This window comes from Alligator mississippiensis, chromosome 1, assembly GCF_030867095.1.
Source record: "Alligator mississippiensis isolate rAllMis1 chromosome 1, rAllMis1, whole genome shotgun sequence".
Classification (NCBI taxonomy): domain Eukaryota; kingdom Metazoa; phylum Chordata; order Crocodylia; family Alligatoridae; genus Alligator; species Alligator mississippiensis.
In genome coordinates, this window is record NC_081824.1 from 138,712,250 (window position 1) to 138,728,479 (window position 16,230).

The window sequence follows — 16,230 nt, forward strand, 5'->3', positions numbered from 1 at the left end:
ATGCGTATACATATAAGGAAGATAAGGCTAAATGCAGCTTGACACTACCTATCTATAGAGGCTACACACACCCTATCAGTAAAATAAAGTCAAGAAAACATGCTTGACACCCTATGAACTCCCCAGACCGTTGTGAGGTTTGTGACATTTGCCACTACATCACTGGTGCTATCTGAAGTTTAAAGCATTAGTCAGTGGGATAAAAATCAGCAAGATTTGACATTTAGTAATCAGGAATCCGATCAGCTTGGGATAAGGGCAAAAGAGCAGGGTTTTCCTTACATTATAATGGAAATATTAACTATGAAGGGGTAGCTTTATTGTAGAGAAAATCACTTGAAATCAACAGGTTTCCCTTTCTCTTTAAGAAATGACTTAAAACTGAGAGAGAGATGAGGCCTCAGCTTGATTCAAATTGTTGTGGATATGAAATATCAAAATGATTTCCCATGTCACAGGGCAAAGGAAAGAATTACTGTGGCTGGCTGTACTGTGATTATCTCTAGTCTGTTTACAACAGGCCTTGTGAATTACAAAATATACTTTGCTGCAGGAAATCAAATCATACAATAATCAGAGCTTAACAATTAAACACCCTAATTAAGATAAAACATTTTAAATGTGATACACTGCATTATACTATTGCAATCCATTCTTCAGGACAGCTGGTTCCCACATGCATTTCAGTTCTCCAGAGCCACATGGGACAAAGAGATTCTACTAATTTGATTTTTCTTTACCTTTTTTTTCCTCTTCCCTCCTTTCCTTTCCTTATATGCTGTGCTTTTCTACATGTATTCAGTTTTATCAGCGTCATTCCCCCCTCACCTCCCTTTCTGTTTGCCTCATTTCCCATCATATTTCTGTTTGCCCAAACTTTTTATTTGACTCCCAACAAAGATAATGGAATGCACTGATGCATTTCTTCAAGGAGCTGACACAGTGGGATCTCCCCTGCTGTCTTTCTCAAGCACTGAGATTGATTGATAGCACTGAAAACTCTGGTTTTCAGGAGCATATAAACCAGCCATAAAATACTCCATTAAGACTTGACACATGAAATCCAGACTTAAAATTTATTTTCTTTAATAATATTTTCTAATCAAAAAGGGCCAGACTCTCAGTTAGGATGCAGCCCAAAGTACTTTAACTCACTCAGATTATACTCAAGTGCAAAAAATGACAAGAAGAAACACAAAGGTTCATTAGGTTTCAATGTTTTATTCATCTCCTGTCATTCGAATGAGTTCAATTTTTTTCCAAGACAGCACGGTACAGGTCCTTCAGTAACATATGGCAGAGATTACTTCCCTCTAACATTTTAAAAAGAAAACGATTTGAAGGTGGTGAAACAGTAGGCTCATTCAGATGCTGAGGTGCTTCAAATCCTTTGGGTCACCTCTTAACATGACCTCGCCAAAATGAGTGCTGATGCCCTGGTTGTTTACGCTGTAAACTGAGTTTCAAAATCACACCCAAAGCCCAGAAAAACCTCAACAGAACTAAACCAACAATTATAAGTCCCAATAATAAGCCTCTCCCGCACCAGGCCAAAAATACTGCCAGAAGCAAAGCGAAAGGAACACAGTCTAGCTCAGGTAACACTTCTAGGTTGATTAAGAGACACCATCACAAGAACACTGGGTTATGGCAGAAACTGCATCTAACCTTGTGAGGGCTACAATGACCTGAGTCTATAGTGAATATATAAGCTTAATTAACTTATGATATGCTCCAAATAAACATTCTGTTTGTGCCTGTATAAGTCAAATCTTACTACCATGACTCTTGGTAAAAGTCATAGCCGCAGCTGAAAATCTGTTAGGAAAGAAACTTGCAAAGGCAGAACATAGCTCCAAACTCCCTTTCACTCAGGGAGCTGTAAAAAGACTCTCTCAATAAGTGGGCTGTGTTGACTGAGAAAAGGCAGTGGTCAGAGCAGCACTGGCAATGGCTAATTCAGTGAACAACTCCCCTCCACCTCCCCCCAAGTTGCTTTTGCTGCTGAGATTTATGAAGGCCTGACCATAACTGAAAGAACAGACAGATCAAGCAAAGTTCCTGGTAGCAATACTGCCTGTCATTCATCTCAAGAGCATACAGACATGCAGGGAAGTGCAGTTCACTCCTCCCTGTGCCAAAATCAGTAAGTCTGACTTTCTAAATTTTTTTAATACAAAAGCTTTGTAGATTTAAAAATCTTAACATTACCTGAATGAGATCTTTGGTATGATTTGATATGAAAAGAAACAAACAGAATGTGCCAGGATTCTGAACTCCTTGATCCCAAAGCCAATGGGAATTTGGCCTGAGTAATGAGTTCAGAATTCAGCCTAGATGAAAAAGGATGTGCTGTGCATCTAGGTTCTGCTGTGCTACCCATTGGGTTGTCCTTAGTGCTACAGAACTATTAATCAAACCAGTGATCTCCCATGCAGTTCCTGTTCCACTCCAATCCACAGTTCCAGCACCACTCAAATCTGCATTGAGGTCGAGGACATTTCATGTGCATGCATCCACCTACAGAAAAAAGGAACCAGAATATTGTTGGTGTTTGGCAAACAATGTAATGAGAACGTGAATAAGCCCATTAACCTATGGTGACTGGAAATTAATTTTCAAAGAGTTAGACCAGTGACTCTCAGCCAGGATGCTGCAGCAACCTGGGTGGCTTGAGATTCTTTCTGGGGGGCCACAGGATGCCACTTAATGTTAGCACTCTTGGGGCATGTCCAGATAAACATGCACATGCTGTATGAGGCGCTGCAAACTGCATGCAGAGCATGTGCAACTGTGCGCCATGCTGCAAATATGCCGCAGGGTGCCAAACTTTGATGCTGGGAACTCTTGGTATTAAAAGAAAAAAATGATGGCAAGAAAACCAAAAGACCCCCAAAAATGCATGGCGCATACTCCAGCAGTGCATGGCGGTGCAACTGGAGGCTGGGTCCTCTAGGGAGATGCTCTGGTTGCCTGCCAGAGAGTCTCCCCTTCTCTAGCTCTGTCCTGGTTCTTCCAGAATGTTGGGAGCCAAGAGAAGTGGGGAAGAGGCAGTTTGCAGAGACAAAAAGTAGCGGCACAAAAGTGCTACTTTTTGTACCACTGCAAACGCACTCCCCTGCATGGGGGGACATGACCTTGGCGTGAAAATATGATTCATAAGATAAGCCTAGAGATTTCACATAGGAATCTTTCATGTAAACAGTGTTCTAACCTGCTGTGGTCTTTCTGAATTCGTTGGAAAACCAAAATTGCTGTATTATTTTTCCATAGTCAAAAATGAGTGGAAACTAAGAACTGGCACTTTCCAAGGTTCCCTGAGTCTAACGAGGGGTGCCTTTAGTCTAAAGGTTGGGGAGACCAGAGTTGGATAATGCCTATTAAGCTCATCCATAAAGTACAAGGCAGTGCAAAGGATGTGGAATAACATATCTGTTCCTACATTCCTTTATTGGATATAGCTAGCTATTCTCCATAAGCAGGGGTTACCCCACAGGTTGGAGGAGTAGGGATTGCAGCTTTGTCTGATCCTTAACCAGAATGTGCAAGATGTAGGGAGGTGAGAAGGCACCATGTGCATTTCCTTGCCAGTCAGTTAGGCTAGGGGCAGGTATTACAGATAAATTGGTTTAAGTGATCAGAAATTGGCTTAAACCTGTAACAAAAGATGTTCAGTGCACATAAACCAGTTTGAAAATGGCTGAAACTGGTTTGAGATAAACCTAGTTGACTGTAATATCAGGATTTGACTCAAACTGGTTTATGCAGTGTCTGTTCCAGACCCCTTGCTGGTTTAAGATAAACCAGACACCCCCAGCATCCCGCAATGCTCTCTGGGCTGGGTGGGGCTCTCTGGGCTGGCCCCTCCCCCTGCTCCCTGGCTGGAGCTTGGCACAGACTTGCAGACACAGCAGGGTCTGCCTGGCTTCCACTACCTTATCCCTCCATCGCTGCTTGTTGCTTAAGCAGGAATCCCCCCTTCCCTCTCTCCCTCCGTCCCATCTCCCACAGCACGGATCAAGCCCCATGGCTCCTAGGCATGTGGTATGCTAGCAAATGTGGAGAGGCATCTGTGTGTGTCTCTCTAATTTCACTGGGACAGGCAGACAGAACAGTGACCCCTTAGGGCTGTTTGGAGCTAATCAACAGGTCAGCTGGTAAGCTGTTTAAGAAGAGTTTGAAGTAATAGAGAGAGCCTATTGTTTTACTGATAAGGTGATAATCACTGTTAACAGCCACCTGCTGGCTTGCTCACCTGTCAGTTTGCTGCAGACAGTATAAAGAAGCAGGGAGAGGGGGAATGAAAAGCTCTGTATCATCAACAGATGCATGCACTGCACACCCCCCTTGCCTCAGAGTGCTAGCAGGTGGCTGTGGTCTGGCAACACTCCCACCCCTTGAGCAACCAGTGTGGAAAAGCCTGGGATTATGCAGGCAGACCTCCCTAATCAGAAGTCCTGCCAGGGCCTGGCCATGCCCTCCTCAGTTCAGTACAGTACAGGAAAGGGAGAGCTGCTCTAGTGCCACCCCCCCCAGCTTCTAGCCTGAGCCACTGCAGACATGTGCCTGAATTTCCTCAGTCCTGAGAGAATGTCTGTCCAGTTACAAATTGGTTCAGCCAAGCCAGGCTAAACTAACCTATAAAGATTGAATCAATTCAGGCTCAGGCTTTTTGACTGTCTGTCCCTAGACTTAAAGGCCAAGTAAAATCTATTCTTCAGAGATGGTCCACAACTAGGGTAGACATGACTAAAAGGAAGTCAGGATTCCTTGTTTTACTGGAGTCTGGATTTAGCAACTATGACATTTGCAAACAGATTAAATTGAGACAGGCAGATTTTAATGATGGAGTGCTGACTTTTTCAAAATGACACCAGCAGTTTAAGTGGAATTTGCTTTCTTTACAGCTGCTGCTTTCACTTGATCACATCTGAGTTTCCTATGCTTTAAGTGTTTTGCATTTCCCTGTGCTTTCAGCAGCTCAGTCTTGCTGCTCATAGTTTTGATCAGATGTTTATTTTAATGTATATGACACTAAGCATAGTCAAAGGTCATTACAGAGGTGTACATCAAATGGTAACTACATTGCCCTGCAATGAATTCTCTCATATAACTCAAGCAGCAATAAAATTATAACTCAAGCAACAATAAAATTCTACATTATAAGAAAATGCTGAGAGTAAAAGTCCTGACCATATATTTTGCTGTCTCTTACATGGCAATTGTAAATAGGTTAAACTCCAAGTAGGTATTGTGGCAGGGCATTCCAAGTTTTGTATGTGTTTTGCTAGAAGCTACATTCTGCTGACAGCCCTGTTTCTAGGGATAAGACAGACAAGAACCAACCATGGGAGTTAAAGACATGCCTGATTTTCTTGTAGAGGTGGAAGGCTGGGGGAAGGTGAGAGGATTGGTTCTGTCCTACTGAAGCCCAGGCCCACTTGTCAAATTGTACCTTTGCTCAAGAGGTGCAATCAACTGCTCACTTAATTTTGCTTGAATTTAAAGGCACTGAAGCCAAAATGTTTAGCTTAACTTAGTTTCAGACATAGCTGTGTTGTCCAACTACTGTTCCTATATTTCTCATTCATCAGTCTTTAAACAAAATACAGCAATAGTTCTGGGAGCAGGGATCAGATGGCCCGACTCCACCCAGGAAGGTGCCTTATCCATTGGGCTGTAGAGTCACATGCCTGTTGATGCTATCTTTCTCTGGCCCCACAAATCTTGCATGCTTGGCTGCACAATAGCACAGCTTCAACAGGAAGGTTGGACAGGGGCCCAGCTTAATGTAGCCCATGGACTGAAGTAGTCAAGTTACTTGTCTAGATGTGGGACATGTGGGTTTAAACTTCTCAGGCTGAGGCCCACCTAGAATTCAAGTCCCCTGCTTCCTCAGAGTGTACTCTAACTACAGTATACCTATGTAAGAAGTGGGAAGTGGCACCACCTCTGTTCTTTTAAAAGAAAGTTGTCACAACTGCATTTTGTGAAAGGCCTTATCCTACAAGGGTATGATTGGTGCCTTTAGAACATAACTACTTGATCAGGCTCCTCAGGTGACTGAGTTGGAAGACTGCCTACTTCCTAGACCCAAATGGGTTTAGGCAGGAGCTAGCCACAAACCTGTTCACACTACAGCAGTTCTGGGCATGCCTAGAAACAGAGTTCTGGGCACCTGAGGGACTTAAGTCAAGCAGAGAAGTACCTAGCACACTGATTTTCAATCTGTGGTCCACAGACTGCTGGGGGTCTGCAGACTATGTCTAAGGGGTCTGTGAGAAACGAGTATAATCAATCAAAAGTATATGGCTACCCACACTTACAATTCAAAGGCGTTCACACCTCCATTCAGAATTTCCAAAGGATTCTGTACCTCTATTCAAAATTTCCAAAAGGGTCCGCAAATGAAGACAAGGTTGAAAAACACTGGCCTTTTGAGTTTAGTTACCAACAGGTTAGACAGCAAGACTTTTTTTGGATTGCAGGTTTGGACTTCAGCACCTCAATTTTGACTATGTCCTGCTTTAGGTCTTCTATTGGACCTAACCTTAAATGCTCCTGAATATAGTAAATTGGACCATGTGCTCTTCCTTCTTCCTGCATTATACAAATCTTTTCCTGGAGTGCATATAAACTGAGTGTATGTGTTAAAGTGAGACAGCTATATTAAACAGCAAGTTTTGCAGCCCACACAGAAGTTGATCTGACCCCAGATCTTAGGTGACTGGTAGGCAGTGCATGTGCCCCACCTGATGGGGCCAGTGCCCCCCCGACAGCCGACACTGATGCTGTCAATAGCACTGGTGCCCCCCCGACAGGGCCGCCACTATTGGTGGCTTCTGCAGGTGACCCCCCAGATTCAGGAGGCACCAGTCACTCATGCCCCAGATTCTTCTGGAAGCTGATTTCCCAGAAAATGTTGTCATCTCCAAGTTCACACACATTCCATCTTGTGCCTTGTATAGCATCACTGTTATAGATGGAGCTGATGCCACAGGATCCCAATGTGCAAATGCTTTGAAGATAAGGAGCAAAGCCATGAGCTGATACTGGAGGTGGGGTTGGAGCTAGTGGATGGTTCTAAAAATAAGGAAGCTATCTATGTTCCCAGAATCCAAACCTGTAGAGGACTTGTCATTTTTATTTTCCAATTATTTTTAGTGTGTCAGACAGAACTAAATTTATGGGAGGGTAGATCATTTCACTTCTCGGAAGCACAAATCATTTCTGTTAGCATTATGCACTGACTTTTACTAGCCAGTAAGGAAATGGACAGTTTTACATGGTAGTATGGATATTTCTTGTTCACAACATAGATTCATAGATGCTAGGGTCAGAAGGGACCTCAACAGATCATTGAGTCTGACCCCCTGCCTAGGCAGGAAAGAGTGCTGGGGTCTGATGACCCCAGCCAGATGCCTATCCAGCCTTCTCTTAAAGACCCCCAAGGTAGGGGAGAGCGCCACCTCCCTTGGAAGCCCATTCCAGATGCTGGCTACACTTTTCGTGAAGAAGTTCTTCCCGATATCTAGCCTAAATCTAACCTCTGTCAGTTCGTGACCATTGTTCCTTGTTACCCCAAGAGGCACCCTGGTGAACAGAGTATCTCCAATCCCTTGCTGCGCCCTCCTAATGAATTTGTAGGCAGCCACGAGATCACCTCTCAGCCTTCTCTTGAGGAGGCTGAAGAGGTCCAGGTCCCTCAGTCTCTCCTCATAGAGCTTGTCCTGTAAGCCCCTAACCATACGAGTGGTCCTCCTCTGGACCCTCTCAAGTCTATCAACATCCTTCTCGTAGTATAGCATCCAAAACTGGATGCAGTACTCCAACTGCAGTTTGACCAATGCCGCATAGAGGGGAAGTATCACCTCCTTGGATCTATTTGTCATGCATCTGCTGATGCATGATAAAGTGTGGTTAGCTTTGCTGATGATTTCATCAGACTGAAGACTCATGTTCATCTTGGAGTCTGCTATGTCCCTGTTGTACTGCATCCTAATGTGTACTGCCCACTTTTCTAACCTGTCCAGGTCTGCCTGCAATCGTTCCCTACCCTCTGGAGTGTGCACTTCACCCCCACAATTTAGTATCGTCTGCAAACTTGGACAGAGTACACTTCAGACCCACATCCAAGTCACTGATGAAGATATTGAAGAGTACAGGTCCAAGGACTGAACCCTGTGGGACCCCACTACCCATATCCTATCAGGTCGATACTGACCTGTCTACTACCACTCTCTGGGTGCAACCGCTAAGCCAATTTGCCACCTACCAGACCGTGTAAACATCTATGTCACAGCCTCTTAATTTATTTATGAGAATAGGATGAGATACCATATCAAAGGCCTTGCTAAAGTCCAAGAAAACTACATCCACCTCTACTCCTGCATCTAAGCATTTTGTGACCCTGTCATAAAATGAAACCAGATTGGTCTGGTTCAGATGTACAAGAAGTTCAGATTTTGTATCATGATAAAAGCCTACATTTTCTAGCAATAGCATAACTGACACAGGAGTAAAAATAAAATGTAGAATATCCCTGAGATCTCTCTTCATTTTAAATGCAAATATTTCTTAAAATATTCCAGGATATAAGTACTAAATGCAATCTAATATTAAAAGATGCATTAATCAGTTTTTGTGTTTGGAGTAAGAGGAACTTGTCAAATAAATCTGGATAATATTCCACTAGGAAGAGCATGTTGCAAGCAGCCAGCAAATATCAGCATAGAAGTTGAAATATACAGTTCCCATTTTCAGAGAAAGCAAGCACAGAGTCTTCAACACTTTGTGCCTCAATTCCAGTACATCAAAGTCCTCTCATTCTGCTACTATTGTTTGAAGATTTTGCATTTTGACACATTGCTTGATATGGGTCAGGCTACAAGCAAAGGAGGGCTTGTTCTGTTTCTTTCCATTTTATATTAAGTTTCTCTTTGTACATATGCACTGGCAAAGATACAGTGGAGTCTATTCTCATCACGGAACAAGTGATTTGTATAAGCAGCAGCCACACTCGTTTGTGGGTGTAATAGAATTTCTATTACGCATCAAGTAGAGAAGGCTACTTTCTGTAGATCTCACTGAGAGATGGATGCAGACAGTGATGAGGGAGAGACAAGCTCTTAGCACCGCTCCCAATTTTAAACCAGTGTCTCATCACTTAAACTGGTTTGTGTGTAATATCTGTCCCTAGCCAATATGGTCAGTGACTTTGTAGCCACACTGCCTGACTGGGCACACAAAGATGATTCCTGTCTACTTCTATTCCTGTTCAAGCCTCCATTTTCCAATCCCTTCTTCAAAGCTCTCAATCATTTCATTTTCACATACTTCTCCACTCTCTTCCTTCCCCTGCCCTGCTTGTTCTATGCCCCCCAAAGCCATATTCCACCTGGCTACCCATAAATTTATACTTTCCTTCCAGCTGTTCCTTGTTTTTGGATGTCTTTCACATGCCTTTGCCCCCTGCTCTCTCTTTGCGTTCTTCAAAACTTACCTTTAAAGGCAGTAGTGTAACTAGGGGGGGCTGCAAGAAGAGGAACATGAGCCCCAGGTACTGACTAAGGTGGGGCAACAAAATGGAGGAAGGGGTGGGGGCAGATTGGACCCAGCTGTGCTGCTACTTTGGCAGCTACAGGCTCTGGCTTGTGGAGGGGAAGACAGAGCCAGGGGCTGAAGGCAGGGAGATACCCGCTTCCCCTGATGCTAAATTAAGGCCTTTACATCATTGCTCAGCATGCCATTTGGTGGCACCTGCAGGGAAGCAGGTGAGAGGCTTAACTACTTTACCAGGGGACACCTTCCCCAGTAGCTGCCAGGACCCTATAGGCCCCAGCACCCCCTGCTGGCTCCTTCCCCCTGCAGCCTGCAGCTGCCAGGACCCTAGACCCTCGCCTGCCTTTACCACTTGGGTTTGGACACTAGTCAGAGCCTGTAGTGGCCCAGGTTACAAACCCTACTAGGTACACTTCTGTTTAAACCCACTTTGTTCCAGATTTCTTCCAGTTTCCTTTCTCATAATCTCTCTGCTCCTTTCCCTATCAGAAATGTTAGCTTCTTGGAGCAGGAAATGTGTCATATTCATTGGCACAGCCTTTTGGGAAGAGCTGGTATAATATGAATTAGTGACAGCCCTAATAATTAACATTTAGATGATGTCATTTACTTAGGTAATGTTAAATACCTGATGGTAGCGTGAAATACATGGGAATAGTAACTCTGAGAGAAGTCACAGTGTGTTGTGTTTTATCCTAGTCTTGTGAATACCATAATACATGTCCAGAGTGTCTCTTTCTTTGAGCAAACCACAGCTACCGACTGTGCATTTGTGAAGAGAAGCAATGCACTTGAAGCTGGTAATTAGGACTCATGGCATGCTTAGACATGGAACCCTCCCCAAACAAAAACACAGTGCTTTACTTTCAGCCCAGTGTGCCCCGGTGCCTGCCTAGAAGAGGAATCATGTCAGTTTGATCTGGCTTGCCCAGCGTCTGTATAGCTCCCATCCTTCAGCAGGGCTTTTTGGCACTTTTATCTAATAGCTGTGTAACCCTTACGCCGGGCACCAGTTGACAGCAAGAAGGGCCAGGTTCACATTTTGGGGTACCCCTTTAAATTATAAGAGTGGCTTGAGCCTCCACCTAGAAATCTGGGAACAATAAATTTGCTGGGGCATCCTGTATAAAAAAAACCCCTCCTTGCAAGCAGTGTAAACACAAAAACTGAAATTTATTGTACAAAATAAAAACAAAAAACCCAAAAGAAACACTAAATATAATTTAAAAACACTTAACTATGAAGCAAAGTCTATAGGTGGCACCCTCTTGGGGGAGGCTTCACTCATACCTAGGCAGTCTGAGACTTGGGACTCCCCAACAGGGGTAGTTCCACGGGGCCTGCACCCCTGTACCTGCCCTTCAGCAATGGGCTGGAGAGGGGGGCACACACAAGAGAGACCTGAGCTGCTCCTTGGGTTCACTGTGCCACGGGGAGCTGCTTGAGATCATGGGCTCTTCTATGTTGCAAGGCTCTATTGCTCCTGGAGATGTGGTAAAGCCCCAACCTCTACCTCCGCATGGGGGATTTGAGGGGTTAACTGCAGATTTCATCAGCATACGGCACCCCAAAATTCCTAGTCCCAATCCCAGCTTTGCTGGGCAGAAAACTACAAAACAACTCAAAGGAAAGGTCAGGGCTATCTTGGCGTGGGACTGAACTACAACTAGCGCCCAACCACACCACTTGGTTGGCACAAACTACAAAAGGGATAAAAGGAGGCCCAGGCCTAATTCACTGGGCCTGAACTAGCCAGCAAAAGCCGGCTAGGCCTATACGTACTGCACTGAAGCCTGGATAAACACCAAGTAGTCTCACCCTGGCCTAAATCTGCCAGCCAAATTTATGGCTGAGGTTCAGCCACACAGCTAGGCTGAAATGCAAGAACTGTCAAACAGCTAAAAGAGCCCAGACCTATGGCTGCAGCCTGGACATCTAGTCTCAGCTATACCACTGTCCTGAGACAATACAGTTACAAAACAGAGGGGGCCAGGCCCATGTGGCCAGTAACTGCCAGGGCCCCATTACTGATCAGTTTGCTCCAGGGATTAATACCCCCATGCTGTTAATATCCCACTCAAAAAAGGGGGAGGGGGGAAAGGGAGGAAATAGGGGTCTCAAACTCTGAGACAGACTTTCTCTGCCTGTACCTGAGGCTTTCCCTTCACATAGTCTTCACTAGCCTCTCCAGTGAAGGGGGCAGGGGAAAGCCCCCCATGGGGGAAGTTTTTCTGGCTCTCAGTTCAGCTGTGCAGCTCTTAGCAGCCCCAGGAGAAAGAGAAAAACTTCAGCTGAGTTGTTTTTATATACCTGGTATGACATCACTCACGCCTTGTCCAATTAGGGAGTGCCATGCTCCAGTCTCTCTCTTATTCAACCTGCCTGGAGAATTTTCTGCTTCCTCTGGCCAACGAGGAGAGAGGATTTTATGTGTTTTGCCCATATACGGGCCTCGGTTTTCCATGTGTGGAGCACATGGCCAGAACAACAGGGACCATCTTGCCCATGTAAAAACACAGACACACCTAAAAATATGATACACAACAAAAGCACACACTTTACCATACACCACCCAAGTGTGTGTGGATGTTACAGATAATTCAATACAGCTATTAGATAAAAGTGCCTAAAAGCCCCACTGAAACGTGTGAGCTATACAGATACTGGGGAGCTGGGTCAAGCTGATGCAATTCCTCTTCCAGTAAAGTGCTGCTATCCTTCCACAACCCCATCATGGTTGCCAGCACCTCATGGTAGTTTTGCTCACTCACTGTTTTATCTTGGGCAAGTCAAAGGCTCTGTGGGCACCTATACACATACAGCAAGACTGCTCTGACATGCTGTAATTACAGCGCGTCGGAGCAGACTTGATTAATTGAGTCTGCTGAAGCATGGTAATTACCGTGCTCCAGTAGACTCCAGCATCACATGTATCAGTGTCCATGTGCTGAAAAACGGCGGCAGGGGGCCTCTAACTAAAGCTTGTTTGACAAACTTTAAAAAGCCCCTGCTGCCATTTTTCAGTACAGAGACGCTGATACAAACCATGTTCTAGGGCTTTAATTAGAGTGGCTCCCAGAGTGCCCTCCTCGCCCCTGCCCCCCCCGAGCATGTGTATAAGAGCCCCTTGTGCCTCATTTTCTTTGTCTAGAAAAAAGGTCTCTTAAAGAGTGAGCTTAAAGCACTCTGTGATCCTTTCATAGTATGTGACGTTATTAATGATTCAGAAATAGTATAAAGAGGAGACTGGACTGTTTCTCTCCCTTTCTTGGCCAGTACAGAATGGGTATGTACCTACTAGTATAATTGTACCCTAGATGCGTCCTATGAGTGTTGGTTACTCTCTAATAAACCTACCATTTTTTTCCACTGGTACCTGGCAATGAGGACATGGTTTTGTTGTTTTTTGGATTGTTTCTCTGGATGCCTCTTCCCACCGTGCTCGCATGGCTGCGTGCTCATCGACCACATATCCCTGAAAAGAGAATCAACTATTAGTACCATACAGCTAGGTTCCACTACAGCTTCAGGTGCCTTTTGGGTATAAAGTAATAAGTGTAGCTATTTACTAAAGTGACACACACAGGAGGCTAAAAGTTTGATTGAACTGAATTTGCATTACAAACTGGTAAAATCCTGACTCCAGTGCTCTGTAAGTTAACCCATTTGTGTTGAAAAACAAAAACCAAGACAATGAAGCACTGTTCTGTGATGCACAGTATAGTCGCAGAGTGGAAGAAACACAGTTCCCAAGAAGGAAACTGTTTTTATGGACTTTGCAAAATAAGGCATCTTTTATTTTAGGGGCTTTGATTTGATTCAACAAATGTAATTTTTGGTTGCCTACAGAAGCTATCCTAATAAGAAATAGAAATCAGGCAAAAAAATACTGGAGAAGTAAAAACTGAATTATGAAGCCAGAAAATATCTCCCCAGCCAGTATACTGCTAATTGCAAGAGACATCATGGAGTGTGCGCGTTAAAAGTGACTTGTGTATTTGTCCTATTTATGAGGAGTATAAAATTACATAATCTACACACACCCTACCTGGCAACCTCTTACCTAGGATGATACTGCAAGGACTAATGTCCTTGAGTAACTCTGATAGCAGTTTGAAAAATATATGGATAGAAGTTGGAAACAATTCAGTTGGATACCAACCTTGATCCTCTATATATGGTCAAACTATCGCTTCTCAAATGTCTAAGAAAATGAACTACTTAAACTAAGCATATCACTCTGAATAAATCTCATCCTTTATGTTTACAAGTTTCAAGTAGTTGTAGGCAGTTACTTTCCTGTTAGCTGTCATTCATTTCCCATCAGCTTCGCATTCAAAGGCGTGCCTGGGAGCAAAAATCTCTCGGACAATAAGCTCTGGAGTTTATTCATGCATGTTAATTGCATGTGTAGACACACCCACTGAAAACAATATAAGCCACAAAATATATTACCTAATACTGTGAAATAGCCTAATAAAACAAAGTGTCATTACAATTCTTACAATTCATTGGTTATTTTTTCTCCATAATCAACTTACTTGCATTTGATTTGTTTATGACAAACCATGATCTTTCAGTTTCAGTTTTTATGTTATTAAGCTGAGCCAGAAAAGATGAAATCATAAACAAGAATAGTGTAAAGTTATTGCATTTTCCTTCTTCCTCCTTGTTCAGGAACATCTAGTGCCAACAAATGGATGCCCTTTTTATTAGATTCCAAAGCAAATTCAGTGGTAACAATGCACATCAGAAACTCCACTTTGAAATGGTGTTAAACTCTACAGCTCCTTGATGCTAGTGCAGATGCTGTGTGTGTGTGTGTGTGTGTGTGTGTGCACGCGCACGCACACACATGCACAGGAGATTGACAGAAAGAGGGAGAACACAAACTAAGGGGGCTAGCAGATGATAGGTCTTTATACTAAATTGCCTTTATTACATAGTCAAAGCAGAGCAAATGTATGATGTGCAGACCTATCACATGACTCTACCTAGGGTAAAGTTACTCCTTCGGGGTGGATCCAGATGGGGTGCAGAGGTGTGGTCACACCCCCTTTGACTATGTGCCATGTGTACAGTAAGTTCTCAGAGATCACTGGCATGACATCAGCAGATCTCTTGCTGGAAGCTCTGCATGTACTATGAGCTCACTGTCTAGGTGGCACATGAATGGACATCACTTCCATGTTCCTGTACTGAGGAATGTTTACATGAAAAGGGGTCTCCTCTGAAACAAAGCATTTTTGGAAAGACCTGAAGTTGGTGTAAAATCAGCATGGCTCCATTTAAATAAATGGAGCTATACTGATATATTTCAGCTAAAGATTTGGCCTAGAAAATTTAATTTCCCTTGAGGCATCAGGTAGATTGGATGCCTTAAGGGGTGATGTTTTAAGAGGCTAGGAGCACACCCTACCCAGTGTACTATTGTGATGAACCTTTTGAGTCTTGCGTCTGGGTTCCATCTTCCAATGTAATTAGGAAAGCCATTAGGAAAGACCTGCATAACTAGGCCTTATATTGACAATGTAAGTTCTCTTGGCTCAGGAAAATAAAGGTCTTAAAGGCCAGAGCACTATCCATCATAATTATTAGGAACTTCTTTGATTATGATTGTCAGAGAGGAACTTGTGGAAATGTCATGGGCACACTGAGTTACCTATCACTTCTTGTGCTGAAATCACATGACTACTGAAATTTTGGCATTAATGGTGCATTTTGATGGGGAAAAAAAATCCAAACCTGCCCCCTGCTGCCTCCCCCCACACACACTTCCTTCCAACTTAAGCTAGGAAGACACAAGCATATCTATATCTCTCTAGTGATAACCTGCCTATGACAGGCCATGTCTGTCACCTTTAGGTTGCTTTAGGGTTATTTGGTCTCTCTTGACATGGCTAAGTTCAAAGGTGCTCCAAGTGTTGCTTCATATAGCAACCAATCTTCTAAATCAGACAAGCTCAAGACAGTATATTAAACTAGTAACACAAGTCCTACATGACCTGCACTAATTGTTTAATTACTAAAGAATATGCTTCATAGGTCTAGCAATGATCTACAATTCACTTAATTTGGTAGAATGGGACTATCTCAAAGACCATCCTCCAGACCCTACTGTAGCATCTATAATTGTGTTACATACTGTGACTAAGAGGACACAACTGCAGAAAAGTAGAGCAATCATTTTCAACCTTTTTAGGCTCAAGGAACCCTCGATAATTTTTTTGGATTTAGCAACACCTTGGTTGAGAACCACAGGGCATGTTATTTGGTGCATGTTAACTCTACAGGGAACCCATTCCAGATCAAATTTAAACCTAGAATGTAGGGAGTGGGGGCAGGATATGGCAAGCTATTTCCTTCTCCCCATACAAGAAGAAAAAATTCAGGCCGATGCCAGGTATGGGATGAGCATTTAGTATATAAGTCTCAACTGTCTGTCCCTTCAGAAAGCCATGCTGCTGCCAGGTGTTTTCACCCTCCACATCTCTGTTTCTAAGAAGGGCCTGAAGAGTGGGAACCAGAAGGACTGTGGCAGGAGGAGGGCACTCCAGCCTGCACTATACTTATCTTGGTCTGGCCCTGCATATACCTCCTGTAAATAGGGGTGTGCAGGGCTGCAATGGCAGTGCCAGTGCCATGGCACCTTTCAAAGGATCTTGTGGC

At 43.7% G+C, this 16,230-nt stretch overlaps 1 protein-coding gene across 2 annotated transcripts in view; it reads right to left on the bottom strand.

The window, feature by feature from the left end:
* Positions 1 to 1,205: 1,205 nt before the first annotated feature.
* The window catches only part of PRKN (parkin RBR E3 ubiquitin protein ligase), a 1,451,839-nt gene continuing 1,436,814 nt past the window's right edge, over positions 1,206 to 16,230 (bottom strand). For both annotated transcript variants that reach the window (XM_059714743.1, XM_019479720.2), the window contains 2 exons: positions 12,919 to 13,036; positions 1,206 to 2,520 (listed from right to left, as the gene is read on the bottom strand). In XM_059714743.1, coding sequence (XP_059570726.1) covers positions 2,411 to 2,520; positions 12,919 to 13,036 — 228 coding nt within the window. In that variant the 3' untranslated portion in view covers positions 1,206 to 2,410. The remainder of the gene's footprint in view (positions 2,521 to 12,918; positions 13,037 to 16,230) is intronic.